The sequence below is a fragment of the Tiliqua scincoides genome, chromosome 6 (genome assembly GCF_035046505.1).
Source record: "Tiliqua scincoides isolate rTilSci1 chromosome 6, rTilSci1.hap2, whole genome shotgun sequence".
In the NCBI taxonomy this organism is placed as follows: Eukaryota; Metazoa; Chordata; class Lepidosauria; order Squamata; family Scincidae; genus Tiliqua; species Tiliqua scincoides.
This window is the reverse complement of record NC_089826.1, coordinates 4,808,900-4,830,187: the sequence shown is the minus strand read 5'-3', so window position 1 is coordinate 4,830,187 and position 21,288 is coordinate 4,808,900. Positions and strand designations below refer to the sequence as shown.

General features: G+C 44.5%; 1 protein-coding gene across 1 annotated transcript in view; it reads right to left on the bottom strand.

Annotated features, from left to right (window-relative positions):
• Positions 1-21,036, bottom strand: part of CTNNA2 (catenin alpha 2) — a 459,234-nt gene extending 438,198 nt beyond the window's left edge. Inside the window, exon 1 of the mRNA XM_066632254.1 lies at positions 20,935-21,036. Coding sequence (XP_066488351.1) covers positions 20,935-21,036 — 102 coding nt within the window. The remainder of the gene's footprint in view (positions 1-20,934) is intronic.
• Positions 21,037-21,288: the final 252 nt, after the last annotated feature.

The following is a 21,288-nucleotide window of genomic DNA, read 5'->3' as shown; positions in this document are numbered from 1 at the left end:
CAGCTTGGCACAGAGCTTTAAAAATGTTAGTTTAAAAATGTTAGTAATTTTCCAAGCACTTGGCACACATTTAAAATAGGACTTCTAACTCTGTCCTCTGGTTTAGTAGAACCCATAATTACTTCATCAGGGTAAGTGTTGAAAATTAAGGACAGCAAGCTCAAATTTAAATTGTATTACTTGTATCTACCAACGCTGCAATCAGAATTAGTCTCAGTGTTGTCATTTACAGCACTCTCATTACTAAGCAGCTAAGCAGATGGGAGATGCCTTGCAGAAGGTTGATGCCTTAAGTACTCAGATGATTAAATGATTGCAATAACTTTAGTTTTTGTTGATTTGGTTTAGCAAACTCAATATTTTAAGAAATCAACAACTGTGGTGCACTTCCTTCATAAACATTTGTAAGCAGTCACACTTTAGGTTGAAATAATGTAAGTGATTCTCCTGGGCTATTCTATACCAGTAACAGCCCAATCTTAACCTGCGCTGGAACAAGGGTGGAGGTGGCTGTGGCACAACTTGGAGTAAGGGAATATTTTTTCTCCTTAGCCTGTTTTGCACGCCAGTCATCCCTATCGGGTAATTGGATCTACACCAGTGAAATCACTGCTGCAAATCCAAGCATCCTGGTGTAATGCAGGGCTGGCTGGAAGGGGGGTTAAGATTCGCCCTAAGGTGCTGAGGCTGGTTCCACCTTCCTCCCAGGCCCAGTTCACCCACCGGTCTGCCCTCCTCCACCCCAAAACACCCTTGTTCCGTCCTCCTGCCACTTTCTCTAAGCCCTGAGACCCCCTCTGGCCATCCTTGGCCAGTGCAAACTTAACTCTCCCTGTGGCACGGAGGCCAAATATGACTTCCGTGGACCGGCACACATCCTTGCACTGGTCCAGCCGACTTCGCATTAATTGCGAACGTGCTTTATGGCATGTAGGTGACACTCCTGGGCCAGAGCAAGAGGCTTGCACCAGCTGAGTATGTCTTTAGGATTGTGCTCTAAATCTACACTGCATATCTGGTATGCTCCCTGGGACATTTGGTGGGCCACTGTGAGATACAGGAAGCTGGACTAGATGGGCCTGTGGCCTGATCCAGTGGGGCTGTTCTTATGTTCTTATGTAACCTCCTGATTTTAGAAATGGGCTATGTCAGAATGCCAGATGCAAGGGAGGGCACCAGGATGCAGGTCTCTTGTTATCTGGGGCATTTGGTGGGCCGCTGTGAGATACAGGAAGCTGGACTAGGTGGCCTGATCCAGTGAGCTGTTCTTATGTTCTTACTTCCCTGAGAGTTTTATTCTACTTACTGTTGTGGCTTCCCTCCCAAAGAATCCTGTTGTTTTGTGAGGATTAAGGGTTTTCTCTCAGACACCCCTAGCCATCTCTCACATAACTACAATATACAGGATTCCTAGGCAAAAGAGAATGACTGTTAAGTCAGTTCAGGATTGGTACAGATACATCCTCTGTTAGGGATGGAGTCCTATGAAACTAGACTGCCACACTATAAGAAAACAGAGAAGAAAACAATTGGTCTAGGTTTAATAGGATTAAGCATTAACTCCGACTTCTTATTTGTCATGCAACATGATCAGATCACAAAAGAGAAGGAATGCTTGAATGTCAAGCACAGCAGGCAGTGCTCCAACATCAAAAGTTGCTATTCATATCACAATAAAAGGAGTAAGGACATCAATGTTCCTTTGTCTCTTAGAATGGAGGCTTATAACCACAACACAACACACACATCTTGCTGTCTTCAAAGTTAGACCTATTCTTTATATTTGAGGTGCTGAATCCAAAATGGCATCAGTTTTGCCTGACTAGCTCTAGTTTTGGGGGTACAGAATAGTCACCTTATATGTCGATTCAAGCAGTTTCCTCATGAGGAAACTTTCATTTGATCCCTTACATTTATTGTGCAATATGCCCCCCCCCCCCAAAAAAATACTTTTTAAAAAAAAATTTCAAAAACATGTTTCCACTTCTGTTCCAGCTGGTATTTAAATTTCAAGTTACATAAGATTATATGACAGGAAATGTTGAAATTCAGAGTCCAACTAGTTCAGTAAGTAAAAATTTGATTCATACCAAATGCCAATGTGCATTGATGCAGAGTTTGATGGGGAATTTGTCTTTGAATTGAAATCATACAGGTTCTGGAACCCACCAAATGCACTCTTTACTGCAAATGTAACATTTGCTTCAGTTCTAGAATAGATTTTTTTTCTTGCATTATAAGCCATAGAAACAGAAATTCAAGCCTTTACTTGTATTACTTTGTCCTTTGGTCAGTATAACCTTTCATAACAATATATGGTTAATTAAAGCATTTCAAGCTATGAATCCAAGCTTAATTGCTCTGTTCTGCAATGTGAAGATACAGTGTGCTTAATCTGCTGTGAAAATTTCAATAGATGAATAAATGTCCTCCAGAAAAAACTCGATATTCAGCCGCAGTTCAGGATGCCGGACTGATTACGCTTCCACATGAATAGTTTGTAATAAAAGTTGCAACAACTTGCAAACAACAAAGAAGGCATAATTTGTTCAGTGTGAAATGAATGCAAAGGGCAAAAAAAATAATTTCTTCATAGAACTGCAGAAATAAAAGTTCTTGAAAGAACAGGAAATGCAAGAAGTTCCAATCAACAAGTGGCCGTTATTGAACTCAGCATAACAGACTTTGGCAAGAGGATTCCCAGAAGCTTCCGTCACATGCTGTAGACAGGACAAGTACTCCCCCTTCTCCAAATCGCTTTAGGATAAACCACCTCTCTTCTAAACCCACCAGTCAGTTGTCTTAGATGAAAAAAAGAGTCATATCTCACATACACAAAGGTCTGAATTAGACATTCTTCCTGCTTCAAAGTTGAAGCTAGTGAGATTCTGCTTCCCCCTGGGTTTGGAGAGAGGTGGATCTTTCGTTCTGATCTGGGGTCTGAATGAAGAAAAAGCTCTAGGCCAAAACTCTGTCTTTGCACATGCCACAAGGTTCCACCTTGCTTTTTGTTGCCTGACATGTTTTTTATTTGTATTTTGTGCTGACAGGTTTGCTTACACGTGCAAATGACGTGAGGTTCCTGCCAAGAGAGATGACACAGTTCAGTCTCATGACTAGAGGTTCCCCCCTCCTGGTGACGAACACAGAACATGAAATAATGAGAATTTCTGCTCAAATTGCAATATAAAGCGATATTAAGATCAAAACATGAAAACCACTCATTTCACCAAATAACACCACTCTTGAGGAATCCACAAGTAGTTTTCACCAAGGCAGTAAGCCCCTGCAGCATTTCCGATGGTGGAGACGCTGAGTAAAAGTATCTGCTAGAGGGTGTGCACATGTGTGGCAGCTGGGGGGAAGAGATGTGAGTGAGTGGCTTGTGCTGCACTTTGGGGGACCTTGGAAAACCAAGCAATGCTTTCTCTGATTTTAACCCAAGTGAGGGCCCAATCCTGAACAATGCACACCAGCTCTCTGCCAGCATGCACTGTCACAAACATTTGCAAGCCCTCCAAACCAGTTCTTCCTAGTCAAGGGTTAATAAGTACTTTAACCAACAGGCCACACTGGCTCAGTTGATAGCCCAAGGCAGTGTTTCTCAAACTGTGGGTCGAGACCCACTAGGTGGGTCGCAAACCAATTTCAGGTGGGTCCCCATTCATTTCAATATTATTTTTAATATATTGGACTTGATGCTACCATGCTATCTGACTGCATTTGAGGAAATGTGACAGACCTGTACTTTTAACCAACTACTACGTATGTCCTTTTAACAATGATAGTCAATGGGACTTAATCCTGAATAGGATTGCAGCCTAGGATTGTTAAAAATGTTCCTGCTTAATGATGTCACTTCTGGTCATGACATCACTTCTGGTGGGTCCTGACAGATTCTCATTCTATAAAGTGGGTCCCGGTGCTAAATGTGTGAGAACCACTGGCCTAAGTATATTTAGGTACACTTTGTAGAAAATGAGGCTGAGTGTTGCCTATTCATATAATTCCACTATTCAGTACCAATGTCTTCTACAGCTGGAGGTCAGCGAATTTGCAGGTCCTAGATGGGTAACAATTATATATAAATTCAAAATGCTGTAGAACAAAACATTGATAACTGTGCTACCAAAGTAGCTTGCAAAACTTTGCTCCTTAAATTATGAAACCATTATCAATTCAAATGACTCTCAGCCACACAATAATACAAGAGTGCATACACTGTGTTCTTTCACACAATGGTTTCCAAAGATAAGAAGCATAAACTTAGTAAAAAAAAATACACACAGACAATGATTGATAGCGGCAATGAAGGGGTAAAACCACAGCAAACACCAGCTGTATTATAATGGCTAAATGAGCAGCTCATCAGATCAGTAACAGGAGAGGCTACTACCTATCTGTTGCCCCAAGGTGAAGGGTGTCTAATAGCCAGAAATGACCCATTTTGAGTCACATTTCCCAAGACCCACAGGTTTTATCAAGCTGTTCATCTCACAGATAAGCTCACAACAGTGCACTGTGTATTCAATAAGGAAAGAAGAACATTAAAACTGAGCAGTTTCTTTTGGAACAAACTCTGCTCTCCAGCATGTTGAAGTAAAGTAGAATTATAAATGTATTTATCTTCAATTGACCATGCATAAGTATATTAATACAATGAAGATGGATAGTAATTGGCTTAGCCCTCAACCACAGAGTTGACTGAGTAATTTTTTCTAGCTAGAACACTAAAAGGTTCTAAAAGTCACTAAAAGTCACAAAGGCTGCAGTCTATACTCATTTACATGGAACTAAATCCATTTAACTCAATGGGGAGTATATCTGAGCAGGCATACATAGGATCGCACTGTAAAATACAGGTGCCAATCCTATATACACACTTTCCTGGGAGTAAGCTCCACTGTAGACAATGAGACTTACTGCTGAGCATATATTCATAGGGTTGTAGTGCAACAGCCCAATCCTATGCTTCCCAGCACCTGGAGCAACAGCAGTGCCAAAATGGCTACTGCTGTATTCTGCAGGCGTGGGGAACCAGGTGTGCTAGATGTCTCTTTGGGGGAAGGGGGCTTTTGTCCCATTTCCCCGAGGAAAGCCCCAGGGCCCACAATGGGGCTTCTCAAGTCTGTGCCAGTTATTTTTCCAGTGCAGGGAACCTCTGTGTTGGACTTTTTAGCCTGACACAAAGGATAGGATTCGGCAGAGGAGGCCTCTGCCAGTCTCACCCCCTTCTGCACTGGCTACTCCCTTCTTCCCACTTCAGAACACCTTCCTTCACCCCAACAGTGCCACTTACTGCCAGCTGGCATCTTTGCAGCACTAAGCACAGCGCAACTGGTGCTGTGCTGGCACTGGCTACCCCCTCCACTCACTGTGCTGTAAACGTGCTTTAAGGTATATTAATGACACTATAAAGCACTTTTGCGCCACTTGTTAGGGAGGCATGCGCCGGCCTCCTTGCACTGCCGCGGGCCCCGGGGACAAGGTGAGTTGCATTGGCTGAGCTCAGCCGACACGGGTCTGAGGGGGGCATGGGAAGGGCAAGGAGGAGGTGGGAGGGAGGTGTGTCAGGGTGGGGGAAGGGCGGGCAGCGGCCGGGATTGTGGGTGGACGGGAGGTGAGTGGGAGGCAGGGCCAGGACCCAGCAGTTATGCTGGATCCTGATCCCGTTCTTGGGTGGCCCAGGGCAGTTCCGGGCAGCTTGGATTTGCACCACCTCCTCAGGTGGCGCAGGTTCGAGTAGACCCACTGGGTAAGGTGAAATGTTTCCTGCAGTCAGCCCTATGTTGAAATGTTGAAGGGTAAGGTGAAATGTTCCCCTGCAGTCAGCCCTAGCCTTGGGCTAGATACAGCATAGGCCCATTGATCTGCCTGTTTCCAGCGCAAGTTAGGACTACACTTTTAGTAGGATCACACTTTTAAGACTAACTAAAATATCACCAAATAGCCAGTAAGCTCTTGACATCCCCAGAAATGACAGTTCCCTCATTTTTTTTTCCATTGTTGGGGGGGGCATTAAATCTAGTAGTAGTTTAGATTTTTGTGGTGCCCCCCACAACCTCTAAGCAGAGCACAAAGAATGTAAACAGAAGTAAACAGAAAAGAGCCAGTCTGTCCATTACCGAAGTTGAAGATTAGGTTTGGGTACTGCACAAGGCAGAGTCGTTCAACGCCAAATTAGAACAATTCAGCAAAACGAATAACTTGTGGAAGTTTGTTAATCTCTTCTGAAAAGATTGGCTAGAGATGCTCCAGATGCTAGAGAAGCTGCCTCAAGCCAGAACTTTAAATTGATCATCTACTTTCCAAACTTCATAACCACAGAGCAGAAAACGGAAGAAAACAAAGGAAGATTTGTAAGGATGTTTTTATCAAGCTGCTTTCTGATTCACCTCCTCCATCCTCTCCTAACGAAGGTGGCAAAACACAACTTGCAGCTGTTAAACCCAGCAGTTAGTAGGCAGTTTCAGATTAAAGTAGGAGGACTTGGGAGTAACTTTCTCCCAACAGTGTTGAAGCACAACTGAGCCTTTCCGTTCCTGCTTCCCTCCCCTCATTGGCTTCCAGAGCCGCCAGGCCAGGGAATGCAGCTGGGATCCTCTAAGGCTGTATCAAGGAAAGGCTGAATCTGAGGCTTCGCTGGGTAGGCAAGGCAGGTGAACAGAAGAGACCGAAGAGGTGTCTGGAAGGCTGAGTGCAGGACAAGTCTCTGAAGTGAGGGTTTGCTAACCCATCCAGGGATCCTCCCAAACACTCAGTGCTTGCAGCAGAGGAAGAGAAAACAGGGGGGCACACTCAAACTCCCTCCCATCCCTTCACTCTGAGGCACACACCTGCAGTTGGTTTCCACCTAAAGATGAGCCAGGTGGGCAGATCGGGGTCTTGAAGTCAACTACAGTGATGGACACTCCTCAAAAGCATCGACTGCCATGCCCCCCTTCCCTCAGTTGGATAGTACCTGTTATCCCTAACTGGCTGATAAAGTGATTTAGGCAGAGATGTGGCAAGACATGATGGTTAAAGCTTTGGCAAAAGTCAGAAATGCAGGTGATGTGAAGCAGGAATGCAACCAAAGGAGCTTAAGAGGCAACAACAGTGAATCAAGATCAAGAAAAGCAAGTCAATGTTACAAGGCCTCTTAAGAGACTAAGGGCTCAGTCTTAACCTACTTTCCAGCACTGGCATAGCTGTGCTAGTGGGACGTGTGCTGCATCCTGCAGTTGGGTGGCACTCATGGAGGCCTCCTCAAAGTAAGGGAATGTTTGTTCCCAATCCTCGGAGCTGCATTGCCCTTATGTCAGTGCTGGAAAATGGGTTAGGATTGTGGCCTAAATTTCATCCAAGCATCATCATCATCAATTTCTCCCTCTAGGAATCCAGCAAGCACTATGCCCCCTGATCTTGCCAAACACTCAGTGTTATCCTGAAACAGGGCCCCATCTGATCCAACTTTCCAGTGCTGACGCAGCCACAATGCAGCCTGAAGGTCAGGGAAGGCCTCTGTGACTGCTCCCCTACTGCAGGATCCCCTTTGGCATGGCTGCATCAGAGTTGGAAATTTGGATTCATTGGGCCCTTCTACAACACTCTCAGTACGCAATTTCACTCTGACAGAAATTAGAAGAACAGAAATATCTGAGGGATTTGACACCCCCCCCCCCACAAACACACACAGACTGTCATGTCTACATATGAGTGACTGCCAGACTTGAATGAAATAAGAGAACGTCTCGATCAAGATTTCCAACCATAAATATATAATACATGCACCTACTTTATTGTGAACTCACTCTATTGAATTTGGGAGAGGGACAGAAAATAAGCTGCAAGCATATTTTATATATGCTCATTTTATTTTTCTGTTCAGTTTCAAAAAATAATCCATTTTATGAGCTTATTTTTAAATCATTAATCAATACTCTAACATCACCATTTGTTCCATGTGCTGGAGTTTGTGGTAATTGCTCAAAATTCTTTTGGAGAAGCAAAATGTGTTATAACTAAAAAGCACAATTTTAAAATCTCTCTCTAAAGATATTTTAGTGTACTAAATGGTGATGAAATGAACTTGGCTAAATAGATACTTTTAAAATAACCAGTAAGCAGCATACCAATTTAATTTGTGTTATTTCTGTTACCATTATCAGTTTCTGAAATATGACAATCTTACTTTTTCACCTCTTGGGAATGACATATTTCTAAGCGTCTAGAAGCACCAAGAGAGATGCATGATCACATATTTAAAAAGGGTGGGAGAAAGGGAAAACAAATTAAACTAATAGCCCAATCCTACTGAAATCCACACGTGGCAATGGCTTCCACTGTACCCTGGGGGGAGGGGGGAGAATATCTGGCTGCTGGAGGTCTCCTTGGGTAAGACAACATTTGCAGCTGCAATGCGTCAACATGGACTTGTGCCAGCAATATCACTAGTGCACGTCCATGTTGATCCGTGCAGGTGGATCAGACCTCGGAAGGGGGTTTGGATACTGCACTCACTGGAACTGCAAACCCTGACTCTTCCTGGGCCTGATCAACCCCTGTTGCTACCCTGTTCAGGAGAGAAAGCGGGTGGGAAGGCTATTCAAGGAGGTGACATGATCCAGCGCATGCCATTGCTGGCAGATCCACTTCCTCCCAAAGGCTCCCCACCCCCTTTCTGTTCCCTCCCCAACCAGTTTCCTCCCCTCTCTGCCCCTGTTCCACCCTCCCCCTCCTCACATCCTCCCTGCCTCTCCTTCTGTCTTACCTGCTCTGACAGGTGGCCAGTGGCCCAACAATGTAGGCAGGAAGTTTCTGGACCCCACCAGCATTTTGTCCAGCACACTGTTGGAGTAAGCTTTACAGCTGCGTTTCAGCACATAGAATTGGGCTGTTAGCACTTTTCTCCTTTTGTATGAATATGGTGAGTCTAGGACTTCAATATTTTACCCCTTCAGAGGGAGATACAGAGATTAGCCATGGCTGGACAATTGTGCTTCTCTGCTATTTCTTTCCTCAGTCTTTTTCCTCTTCTTCTCCCACTATCACCACATTCCTAGTTCTTCAGCCTCTGTTCCCCAAGATCTACTGATTTCCTGATATCCTGTTCCTCCCTCTTTCCTGTTCCCCCTCTTTCCTCTCCTCTCTGGTTTACACCATTAAGTGTCCCCTTCTTTTTGACGTGCCCCCTTCTTCTTGTAAGAATTTTGTCTTTCTCTCTGTCCCTACCTATAAGACTGCTGGCGTTTAGGGACTAATTGGAAAATTGCATTGCATTTCATTTTTTTTTTTTAATTCCCATTGCCAGTTACTGTATTTTTATCCCCACAATGAAAACTAAAAGGTGGTCCGGTGGGCAATAACAAGATTACAGAATACCACTGGTTGCACCTGCAGCTCCCAGATGAAACCACTTCAGTGTATCATCAGTGACTTACAACCCATCCTGGTCAATGGTGCTTTTCCATCTCTGGGTAGTAGGCTTCTCCCTTCTTAAAGATACTCCCCTAATCTGTAAAGGCTGTTTACCAACAACAACAAATTATATAACAGAGCACAAAAACAGAGACCAGACCCTGCCACAAACCACACTGTCAGCTCTGTCTCATGCCTGGTCAGGCAGTATGATTATAGGACCTATAATGTTAGCCGCATAATTAAGGGATAATTCACTTACTCATCATCCAACACATGTTTTATCTGCCAACAATGCCCCTATCCTATCTACATAGGGCAGACAGATTTATCTCTGCATAAAAAAACAAATGAACACAAATTTGGCATCAGGAATGGCAACACCTATTTGGGGACCATTTCAATCCCCCAAATCATTCTCCTGTAGATTTTAATCCTACAACCAGAAAACTTCAAAGAGAGATTGTATCGAGAAGAAGCTGAATTAGAATTTACAATGAAACGTGGCACCATCGCAGAAGGGGATCTGAGTCATGACACTGAGCTACTTATCACATTACCAAGTTAATTAACTTAAAGTTGCTATGAGGTCATTATCGCTAATTGTGAATTGTCAATAGGGTTCTCTTGCATAATTTTAAACTTGTTACAAGACCAGCCTTGTTTCATTTCCTCTTGCAAATTCACTCTACTGTTGTTACAAGAAAGTTTTGTATCTGAGAATTTCAGTTCATGCACCTGATGTAATAATGAACTTCTGATCACAAAAGCTTATGCTGGAATAAATATTAGTTTTAAAATGGCATGAAAGACTTTAAGGAAGAGGCAGTGGCATCATTAGGGAGGTGTGAGGGGGTGCAGACTACACCGGGTGACACATTTGGGGTGACACCACCACTGGTCCAAACTGTGAAATCTAGGTATTTTGGAAATACCATCATGTTATATATCATACGATGTGGAATTTCATGCAGAATGCAATGAAACAAATCGTGTTGAAATATCTTTATAATATCAAACGTTATGGCCAAATAATCTGAAAAGGAAAACACAACAGCCTTTTGTAACAACAAATACAACAAAGTAGATTTCTTCGACTCAATGAGACTGATTCTTCTGAAAGTCAATGAAGTGTAGTTATGACACAGCAGGGGACCAATGAGATGAACAATTCAACACAGAGAAAAACATGAGATATCTCTTTATGAAACGAGACATGGAAGCAAGAGCAAACAAGGGACAGCGGTTTTACCCCGTTCCATCCTCTGAGACAAACATGCATCCCTGCAATGACTAAAACTGAGCCCTACATTCCATTCGCCATTGCTGATGCTTATTTCTCATGGTTCTGAAGCCTCAGTTAAGGTGTCAAGCTCTGAATCGTATGAATTTTCTTCCCAGAGTCAAATCCTATTATTACACAGCAGATCTTGGTGAACCACAGAAGTGAAGATGCAGCCTACCAGGCTAAATCAGGGATGGACAATTTGTTAGGCACCAAAGGCCAAAAGAGAAGTACATCATGAGCTGCACTAAATGTGCATATTTTAATTGGATGTGATTAACATATTATGGATAGCACTTTCATGAACTGGAAAGAAATGAAAACCGGCTGGCAGACCGCACTTAATGCTGCTGCATTCTTATTTTGCAACTGATAGTTGCTTTTTTCTTTTTTAAGTCATGTAGGTCAGTCCTTAAAACTGATTTGAAATTATGAGACTGGGGAGAGAAAACATGAATGTAGTCTTTACTCATCCCCCCTGTCACTTAGCACCAGGGCTTTTTTTCTAATGGAACGTGGGGGGACGGAGTGCCGGCACCTTTTTGCAGTGGCCCCTCCCCTTCGGAGGCATTCCAGGAGGAGGGGAGCAAAACAGAGGCATTCGCTGGGTGGGTGCTGGGGGGTGCAGGGTGGGCGGGAGCCTTGCCCCTGCCTGACCACACAACGACCCCCTCCTGCCTCCATCTCCAAGCTCTCGCCTGAGCCCAGCCCGCCTCCCTTCCCCCCGCGCACTGCTTCCCCGCGCAGCTTCCAAGCCAGTGGAGGGTGCGGGGGACATGCGCTGACACCGAAGAGGAGGACGGACAGCCAGCCAGCCAGGGAGACGGGCTGCAGCACCCACGGAATGCCCAGGTACTGGCTTGGCGGAGGAGGAGGGGAAGGAAGCTGGCTGGTGCAGCTCCTGTGCCAATCTGCAGCATGAGTCTAGACATGTCTACTCAGAAGTAAGTCTCATTGTGCTCAATGGGGCTTGCTCCTGGGAAAGAGTGCATAGCCTTGCAGCCTGAGTAGACAGGCAGAGGAGGGGCTCTGAGGCTGCAGTCCTCTCCACACTTTCCTGGGAGGAAGCCCCACTGCCTCTAATGGGACTGACTTCTGAGTAGACAGGCACAGGATTGGGCCCTGAGGCTTCCATCCTATCCACACTAAGCCCCATTCACTATAATGGAACTTACTTCTGAGTAGACATGCACAGGATTGGACTCTCAGGCTGCCATCCTATCCACAGTAAGCCCCATTCACTAAAGTGGACTTCTGAGTAGTCATGCATAGGATTGGGCTCTTAGGCTGCAATCCTAGGCACTTTCCTGGGAGTAAGTTCCATTGACTAGAACAAGACTTACTTCAGAGTAGACATCCCTAGGATTGGGCTCTTAATCCTGGCAGAAATATATATCTGCACCCGTTTTCACATGCTAAGGGCAGGTGAAAAGGGATTCTACGTGTGTACAACGTGCTGTCCAGCCTTGCCAGAGATCCTCCTCATCCTTCCCCCACAAGCATGCCCTCTGCCAGCCTGCAGCTCCTCTCCAGCAATGCACAGCAGCTGCTCAGGGCAGCAGAGAACATACTACTGCATGCCAAGCATCTTCCCAAAGACTCAGAGTACTGATACCGGAATTAAACCATATTTAATCACTTGTTTGCAAACGTAGCTATTTCTGTGTGCACCTAAGGACCCCTCTCGTGTAAGAATTCCTTTTTTGTTTTTACTCCCACAGTTGCTTAGAGTAATTTTACTACATGGAACTCATGTAAGCCATTTTTCGGAATCCATTCACTGCTTCCTCTCCTCGAAGTAGTGTCACACTACATACTACATGCTACAAGGGCACCTGTACAGTATTTTTCCCCATGTGTAGAAAAAGTAGCTAGGGGGAAGGGGATGTGGAGATTGGCAGCCCAATCCTATGCATGTCTACTCAGAAGTAAGTTCATCTTTAGGGTGGAAGCACATAAAAAATATTTTATTTCTTTAATAAATAAATAAATAAATAAATAAATAAATAAATAAATGATTAACGAGTTGTGAGTTCCTGCACCTTTTCTTTTACAAAAAAAACACTGCCTAGCACAAAAACAAAACCACTCAAGAACACTGGGCTGGAAAAAGATTTTAACAATTCCAGAAGTTGTCTGCAAGTAATTAGAAATGGGGAGGCCTTAGATCAGGGGTGCTCAATAGGTGGATCGCGATCTACCGGTAGATCACGAGGCAAAATGAGTAGATCGCGGAGTGCCGGCCCCCCCCTTCAGGTGCCTCTGGGAGGAAACGCCGGGAGTAAGCCCCATTGTACTCAATAGGGCTTACTCCCAGGTAAGTGTGGCTAGGATTGCAGCCTCACAGCCTAATCCTAGGCATGTCTACTCAGGAGTAAGTCCTGTTATACTCAGTGGGGCTCAAGGTACACCAACATACATTGTACACATAAATGTTATATGTTATGATGGCGCGAACATTGTAAAAAAAAACTCTGGTAGATCTCTGGGCCTTGCTGGGTTTCAAAGTAGCTCTCGAGCCAAAAAAGTGTGAGCACCCCTGCCTTAGATCTTGTCTGCCCCACCTCTTTTGCATCAAGTCTGCTTAGGAACTTCCACTTTGGCCGTACCACTTTGCCGTACCACCTTACCACAGCATGCCATGCCATTTGCCACTAATTTAGCTTTTTGCTTGCCAAGAGTAAAGGCTGATCAATTCAGCACCAGGGAGCTGTCCAAAGTTCAAGATCTGGAGCTGCCAAGAGAGCTGTTTGCATTATGCAAAGGCTCAAAGTAGGAAACAACATCCAGAGCTGTAGCCAAGGTTGCAACAAAAGTAACAAAGCATCTTTGGGCACCTTAAAGCCTAATGCCTTTATTATAGCATAAGCTTTTATGGACTACACACCACATAAACGCATGCATCTAATGACACAGACCAGTGTTTCTCAAACCATGCTCCACAGAGTTGTGGGGCTCCACGAGACCCCTTCAGGGGTTTCACAAGCACACAAGTGCTGCCCTTGGCTGCCAGGAGCTCAGTGTAGTGTTGCACTGCATAGACGCTGAAGATCCAACCAGCTAAGTGGATATATCTTACACTGTTCTCACTTCAAGGAGGCCCACTTCCTTGTAGATAGGGAATTTAGGGGTGCAAACCTGGATTTCAGATTCCTGACAAAATGCTGTGCAGCCATTCTTGGGAGTACGATCCACTGAAATTGGTTTTGGTGTTTTTTCGCCACTCATTTCAAGACAAAAGAGAATATGGTAGCTTGTCAGTTTTAAAACAAATCCTAGCCAATAACTCAGAAGGAACCAGACAAAATGACTGCAGTGTATACCTGGAGAAGCACAGAATAAGCAATTCAGGTCCTATTTCAGGCTAGATCTCCTAGTCCTGCTTTGGGTGCTCTGACTAATTTTGGTATTCCTTCATCACCAATCCCATCCATTACATACAAATCAGGGAAAGTAAAAAAAAAATGCTCTTGGCTCTGCACATGCGTCAGTGCTCTGGAGTTACATGAGACTCTGTATATGCACCTGTAGAGCTCCCCAATACTTCTTTTAGAAGTGTAAAGGTCTACAGCGACTAACGCAATCCAGAATCGTGCACGCCAGCCTACCACATGTTTGTGAGTCCTTATCGCTGGCATGTTTGCAAGGTAAGACATGTTTGTGAGTCCTGACTGCAGGCCCAGCTTTGGAGCTTGCCCACTACAAGCCGCCAAGACAGTTCTAGTGCTTGACCCGTATTCCGCCACCAGGTGGTCACCCAGACTGCCTGGCAGTGGAGAGGTGAGTGAGGGGTGTGGAGGGAGGTGGGGAGGAGGCATTCCAGGCGGTGGGTGGCAGGGAAGGGAGCAGGGTGGGAGGATGGTGGGACCCTGGAGCTCGGTTCCATCTGATCCTGTGTCGGACTGTGCGGTCCAACATGGGAGTCTCTGCTTCTGCAGAAGCTCCAGAGCTGCTGCAGAACTGAGTAACTCAGTACTCAGAACTGAGTTCTGAGTAGCAGAACTGAGTAACATTGAGGGGTTACTTCACTTACCCAGGGGACGAAAGTCTCCTTCCGCTGTGGAGCCACTGCGGGCTGCCTGGTTGCGCATAGGATACCACGGCAGCTATTTTCGGTGCCGCAGCAATCCCGCACACCAGGCAGCTCAGGATTGGGCTGTAAAACATTTGAGATCTACAGACTATAGTCCAAGAAGTTTGTGCTACCATCAAATTTGTGGTCTTGAAGGTGCCAAAAAACTTTTGCTGGAACAGAAGAGTCATTCTGCTCGGGGCTCAAGAGCTAATAAGCTCTCTGCTTGCCAGCAGAGCTGTCAGAAGGAATTCTGGGTAGCTGCTGCTAGAACAGCTTTGGAGTTTCTCCCTTGGGCTTCATTTCCCTAGAACTTCCAGTTCTTTTTATTCCATCAGCCTGTAACTTCCACTCCTTTCACACACTTGCAACTCCCCAAGTATGTTCATTGTATGAACACAATCGTTATTGTGTTCCCCTCCACAATAAATGACTCCTTTTTATACACGTTGCCAACTTGGGCACATCATTCTGGTTCAGTCAAAGGCTGCACAATGAGTATGGCAAAGGCAAGGCTGGAAACCTAGGACTCTCACATCCAGCTCAATGCACTGGACTACACTGACTCTCAACTAAGATCCCAATTTTCCTGCTTGATGATATCACTTCTGATCATTGCATCACTTCCAGTGGGTCCTGACAGATTCTCCTTCTAAAAAGTGGATCCCAGTGCTAAAGAACCACTGGCCTACGATATTTAGGGCTAATGGTTGCAATGGTTGTATTCAGACATAGGTGCCTGAACTTCATCAGAACAACATTACCTGCAATTCATTTTTGAAAGACTGCTCTGCGTTCCTCTCAAAGGGCTTTCAATACGCTTAATAACAATTGTAGTCTTCACTGAGATGACAAGAAGCTACACACTTCCCACTTTCTGCTTCCAGCTGTTTCCAAGAGCTTGGGAACTACACTGGGGCACACTTTCCATGCCCTTCAGGTGCTGCACATATTTATAGAACAATGAATAAAGAGGAGCAAAAGCATTCAGTGAGCAGAGTTTGGAAAGTATTTCAAATGTGTGATTTGTGAATCTGCCTTATACCATATCAGACCTATTTAACGCTATAGCCATTATTTCTCATTGTGAATAGTAATTATCTTGTCAACAGAGCAGTAGGTGAGCTGCACATCCAAGCTAGCAGATGACTCCTGGTGCAAGAGTCTGGTAATGAGAGATTGAAATGCTATCAGCCACCCTGCTTGCAAGAACAGAAACACTGACAACCTTGGACAGCAACTAATTTGGCTTTTCTGGATCAGACGTCATCATCACAATGGCCACAGATGCAATTTCCACATCCATCCCCCCAAGCTATCTCTCATATGCAGAGGGAGAGAGATGGTCCATCTGATGTGAAATTTGCTATGTTCAGGTTTCACAGTTAAACACAATATTGGCAAGTTACTTCTACAAAAAAAGATATTGATTCAAGACTCTGAAGGAGCAACATTGTTTTTGTTTTTTTTTAACAGTCATTGTTATTAGACAGAATTTATTTCAGTTGCTTGGCAGTTTTCAAATCCAGCTTTGTAAATAGCTCCTACTCACCCCTGAACTGATCAAGAAAAACAAACTTAGGCCCCAATCCTAACTGACTTCCCAGCACTGGCATAGCAGTGCCAATGAGGTATTTGCTGCATCCTGCAGTTGAGTGGCAGTCACAGAGGCCTCCTCAAAGTAAAGGAATGTTTGTTTCCTTATCTTGGAGCTGCATTGCCCTTACCTCAGTGCTGGAAAGTTGGTTAGGATTGCGCCCATAGATATTTTACAGAACGTGCTTCTTTCTTTAGGGTTACAAATTATATAGGTCAGGGTGGGCAACTGAATGTGTTTTATGGGCTAGTACCTTTTATTCTGCAAGGCTGATCAAGTCTATTGTTCCTCCCTATATGAATACACAGGTAGCAATGTAGAAGATCTACTCTAAGCAATCAATTTTACAATTGCAATCTCATCCACAGTCATAAGATAAGTTGTCTTATGACTCCAGGTTTATCTGGGGGAGGTGGGGACCATACGAATGCATTTAATCAAATCTACCCACTGATTTGGATCCAAAACCTTCTGTCTCCAAAGCAGCCCACAACAGTATAAAATGAAGCCAATGAAGGCAATTGGTTGCAGCAACATCACTACAAGTTGTTTACCCTAAATTGTTGAGCCAACTAAAGAAAAAGATCTTTAAACCTTCCTGAAACCTTGCAGATTCTTGAGATCATTGGCAGATCATTGGCAGATGGAAACACCCTGCTCCTTTTCAGCTCAGCCGCATCTCAGATGACCGGGATGACTGAGGTAGGCCTCAGGGCATTCTGGGTTAGACAGTCCTCCTCTTGGATTTCACTCAGATCTATTCTCACTTTTTAAAACCTCCCTGCACCTTGACCTGGCCTGAGCAAAATGAGCCATCAATACTAAATCAATGTTTCAATATTTAGACCTGAATTTTTTATTTCCCGCCTCGCCAAAAGTCAAGCATTCTTGCTTGGCTTTTTAAATAAATGTTTCAAATTAAGAAGATTTCCATCTTCTTAAGGAACATCCACCAACTCTATTTTGTTATGCTTTTCTAATGGCATTGTAAAATGACTATAAATCTAATTTAGAGGTGTGGAACAGCAGAGTCAGTGAGGAAGTATTTGTCACTATTGGACAAAATGAAACCTTTGAAGTTCAAAATAACAATGCCTTTATTTTAAGAATATATCTAAAGCCAGTCCAGGACTGCAGTCCAAACTGTTCAGACTGAGCAGCTGACAGATCTGTGCGAGTGGCACTTCCTGCACACTCAACAATCCAGTTACGCTCCCAGCAAGTAGGCTGAGAAAACGGTGCTTTCAGCAGGTGAAACGACAGTTGTCAGCAGCTGGGCCAGCAGATCTACAGGGTTCCTGCCCCTCGCATATTACAAAACAGGTTGTCTCTGGAACTTGTAATGAAGAACAAATCCATTCTGCGAAATTCGTTCTGTCTGCTGTAACACATACCAATGTGCCATTCAACTTCCTTCTCCCTTCACACAGCAATCCCTACTGCAGTCCTCTCTTTTTGTGCATGGTGAACTGTGCACATTTTAGCAAGTGTTTGCTATTTGTCCAATCTTTGTCAGAAAGGAGATAAGATATAAGTATATATAATGGCTTATCATTTTTTTCCCTCCTAACCAGAGGCGTCACTAGGATTCACGTCACCCGGTGTGGGAGGCCTGCATGTCACCCCATGTAGTGGGCGGGGCAACGTCTCAGGTGGGCGTGGTGATGTTCCATCACCTTGCCCCCACTGGATTTTTGGCTGTACCTTTTGTTAGAACACAGATATTTCAATGTGGATTGTTTCATTGCATTCTGCATGAAATTACACATTGATTGATATATAACATGATGGGATTATTCCTCCAAACTCTGATTTTAGTGATTTTGAGAACTTGTAGAGTCTCACACACACACACACACACACACACACACACATCCCCGTCAACTTATTAGTACCTTATTGCAGCAGTTCTCAAACTTTAAGCATCGAGACCCACTTTTTAGAATGACAATCTGTCCAGGACCCATTGGAAGTGATGTCATGGCCAGAAGTGACATCATCAAGCAAATTAAAATAAATAATTATAAATAATTAAATTAAAATAAAATAATTAAATAAGGGGGAGCCAGTCCTGTTCCACCAAGTGAATCTACTCTGAAGTAAGTCCTATTGTGGCCAATGAGGCTTACTCTCTGGAAAGTGTGGGTAGGATTGCAGCCTCTGAGCTCAAGCCTATGCATGTCTACTCTGAAGTAAGTTCCACAGTGGTCAACGGGGCTTACTCTGTAGCCTGCCTGCAATAACAATCCCCCAAATAGAATCAGTGAGCTCTTCAGCCCTCCCAGTGCCCAGTTTAAAGTTCTTCTAGTTCAGGCACATCAGAATAAAGACCCACCTGGCTTCACACGTGCAAAATAGAATACTTTCCCCTTACCATTCAATCCTCTTTTTTGTTCTTTTTAGTTGGGGGGGGGGGAGGCTGCCTTCTGGAGCAGCTCCATCGGATCAGGACCCTTCAGGTGTCCTCACATTCCCCTTAGCCTGGCCTGACCACCAGCCAAGGCACGTCTGCCTACTCGCGAGTAAATGCGACTGTGAGACTGCTTTGCTTTCCATAGGGCTCCATAGACTGTTAGGGAGGCAGCTGGGAGGGAGGAACCTCCTTCTCCCGTGTTTTTGGGGGCTGCACTCATTGGATGAGGACCATTCTGACGTCCTTGGAGCCTCTCAGCCTGCCTCGACTAAGGCAATTCCACCTACTCATGAGTAAACGCGGCCACGTGTCTTTGTTTTGGGCTCAGACTCGCAGCTGGGAGGGGGGAGCTCCTCGGGTGTTTTTGGGGGGCTGCATTCATTGTATTGGGACGATTCCGGTGTCATTGGATTTCTCTCAGCCTGCCCTTTCCAACGGACTATGGCAAGTGCACCTACTCACGAGTAAATGCGCGATACGGCTCACTTTCACTTTCCATAGGGCTCCATGCATTTTTTCGTTCTGGTTTTTTGGCCATAACTTTTGAACGAAAGGAGCGATTTCCATTCTGTTTCTTGCACTGCACTTCGCTGGCCATTCCGCATCCAGCAGTGTATGGCATGATATGGTAGCCCCTAACCCCGCGATGTTAGCACGTCCTCCCCCCCAGGGCACGTCACCCCCAGGGCACGTCACCCCCCAGCGCGTCACCTGGTGCAGCCTGCACCCCCGAACCACTCTAGCAACGCCAGTGCTCCTAACACTATTATTTTTTTTAGCTCTGCACAATAATCAAATTTGTGATTATCTACAGACACCTTTGCTTGCAGCTGTCATTTGAGGAAACTATGCAAGAGCAATCAAAAGTCACAGAAAAATAGTTTATTCTGTAAAGGAGCAAATTTGACCTTCTTTAATCTGTTTGTATTCCAGGCAAGCCTTAAGCTCTTCTCCCCGTCTGGGGGTGGACCCATCTGGTGAGGGGAGGCACATCGACCCCAGCCAGGCAATGCAACAGACAAACCTGCCACCATGCAAGTCAACAGGAGACAGCTGGATACAAACTTCATGACTCACAGTGGCTCCAATGGTCATCCCTGTGGCCATAAAAAAGAGGATGGTCCATCCAGATGTTCCAGGGATGGGATGCGAGGGGAGGACCTGTACAATCAATGGCAGGGTTTAAAAGCCCTGCCGCCAGCTTGTGATGAGGGGCTGAGACAACAGCCAGATGCTGGGACTACAGTCATTTAATGGGTGGCTACAGGAAGGCAAGAAGATTCCAACCACACTCCAAGATACCAACAAGGTCCACACAGTGGAGGAGGGCCCAGTTGCAACTTAATCCCCCTCCCTAAAAGCACTCTGAAGCCAGAGTTAAAGAAGACACTCAACCCGACGCTACCACTCTCCTAGGTGTGGGACAACTTTCTATAACACAAAAAATGATAGGGTCTTGTTTTTTACATAGCAGAAATCCCTTTGTATCTAGTTCATTTTAAACAATAGTTATGTTTAGTGATCCCCTAAGAACCCTTATGTTGTCTCTTTTTATTATAAACTTGCCAATGGAAAAATTTTAAGGAAAGTGAAGGACAAATTTTGGAATTTCCCCCCCAAAAAAATTTTCATGCAATTGGATAACTGCTAACACAACACATTAAAGTGGCATTTTTTCACCTCTAGGGCTTGGTCTGAGCCTGGCAGAGGCAGCAGGCAGACATCTGCTATCTCTGCTGGGCTCAGAGTACCCTCCGGAGGCAAGAGTTGTAAAGCTCCCCTCATTTCCAGAGGGTGGGGGTAAGCATCCCCTCATATTCACGGATTCAGGTGTCTGTGGAGGGTTCCAGAACTCAACCCCCACAAATGCAGGGGCACAGCTCTACTCCAAAATCCAACAAAGAAAGACTTCAGAAAGTGGTGATCCAAAATATCAACACAGTAATTTGCAGTATTCTCTTATCTGATTGCCGACTTGGCTAACATTCGCTCCAAACAGTTCAAGTAAAGCTTGGAAAACATGCAGTGTAAGTAACCCAACCTTAGCTCATGAATGTAAGGCGGAGACGACAAAGCTGCAACTACACTACAAACACTGATAATTGAATAAGATATGACAAAACATTACAACACAATCAGAACATCTGAGGGTTTGTCAAATATTTTACCTGTGTAACTAGTGGCTCCAATAGCCTCTCCACAGTAAGAGTTCTTATTTCCAAACTTTTGGGGTCCCATTTTAAAATGATAGGTGACGTTGCAGAAGTCATGCTCCCTAGAACAAAAATAGACTGGTTATTTACATATCAGATATACCAATTATGTTCTGAGCATTTTTTCACAGTTACGTATCACGATAAATTTTAAATCAGTTCCTACCTTGAGGATGGGCTATATTAAACTATGTATCATTTTCCTCGAGTTTATTCACAAATTATAACTTATTTTATATAATACTGTACATGTGAACAAAAGAGAAAATACACAACACTCCCACCATAAGGTGTTGTTGTGTAAAACAC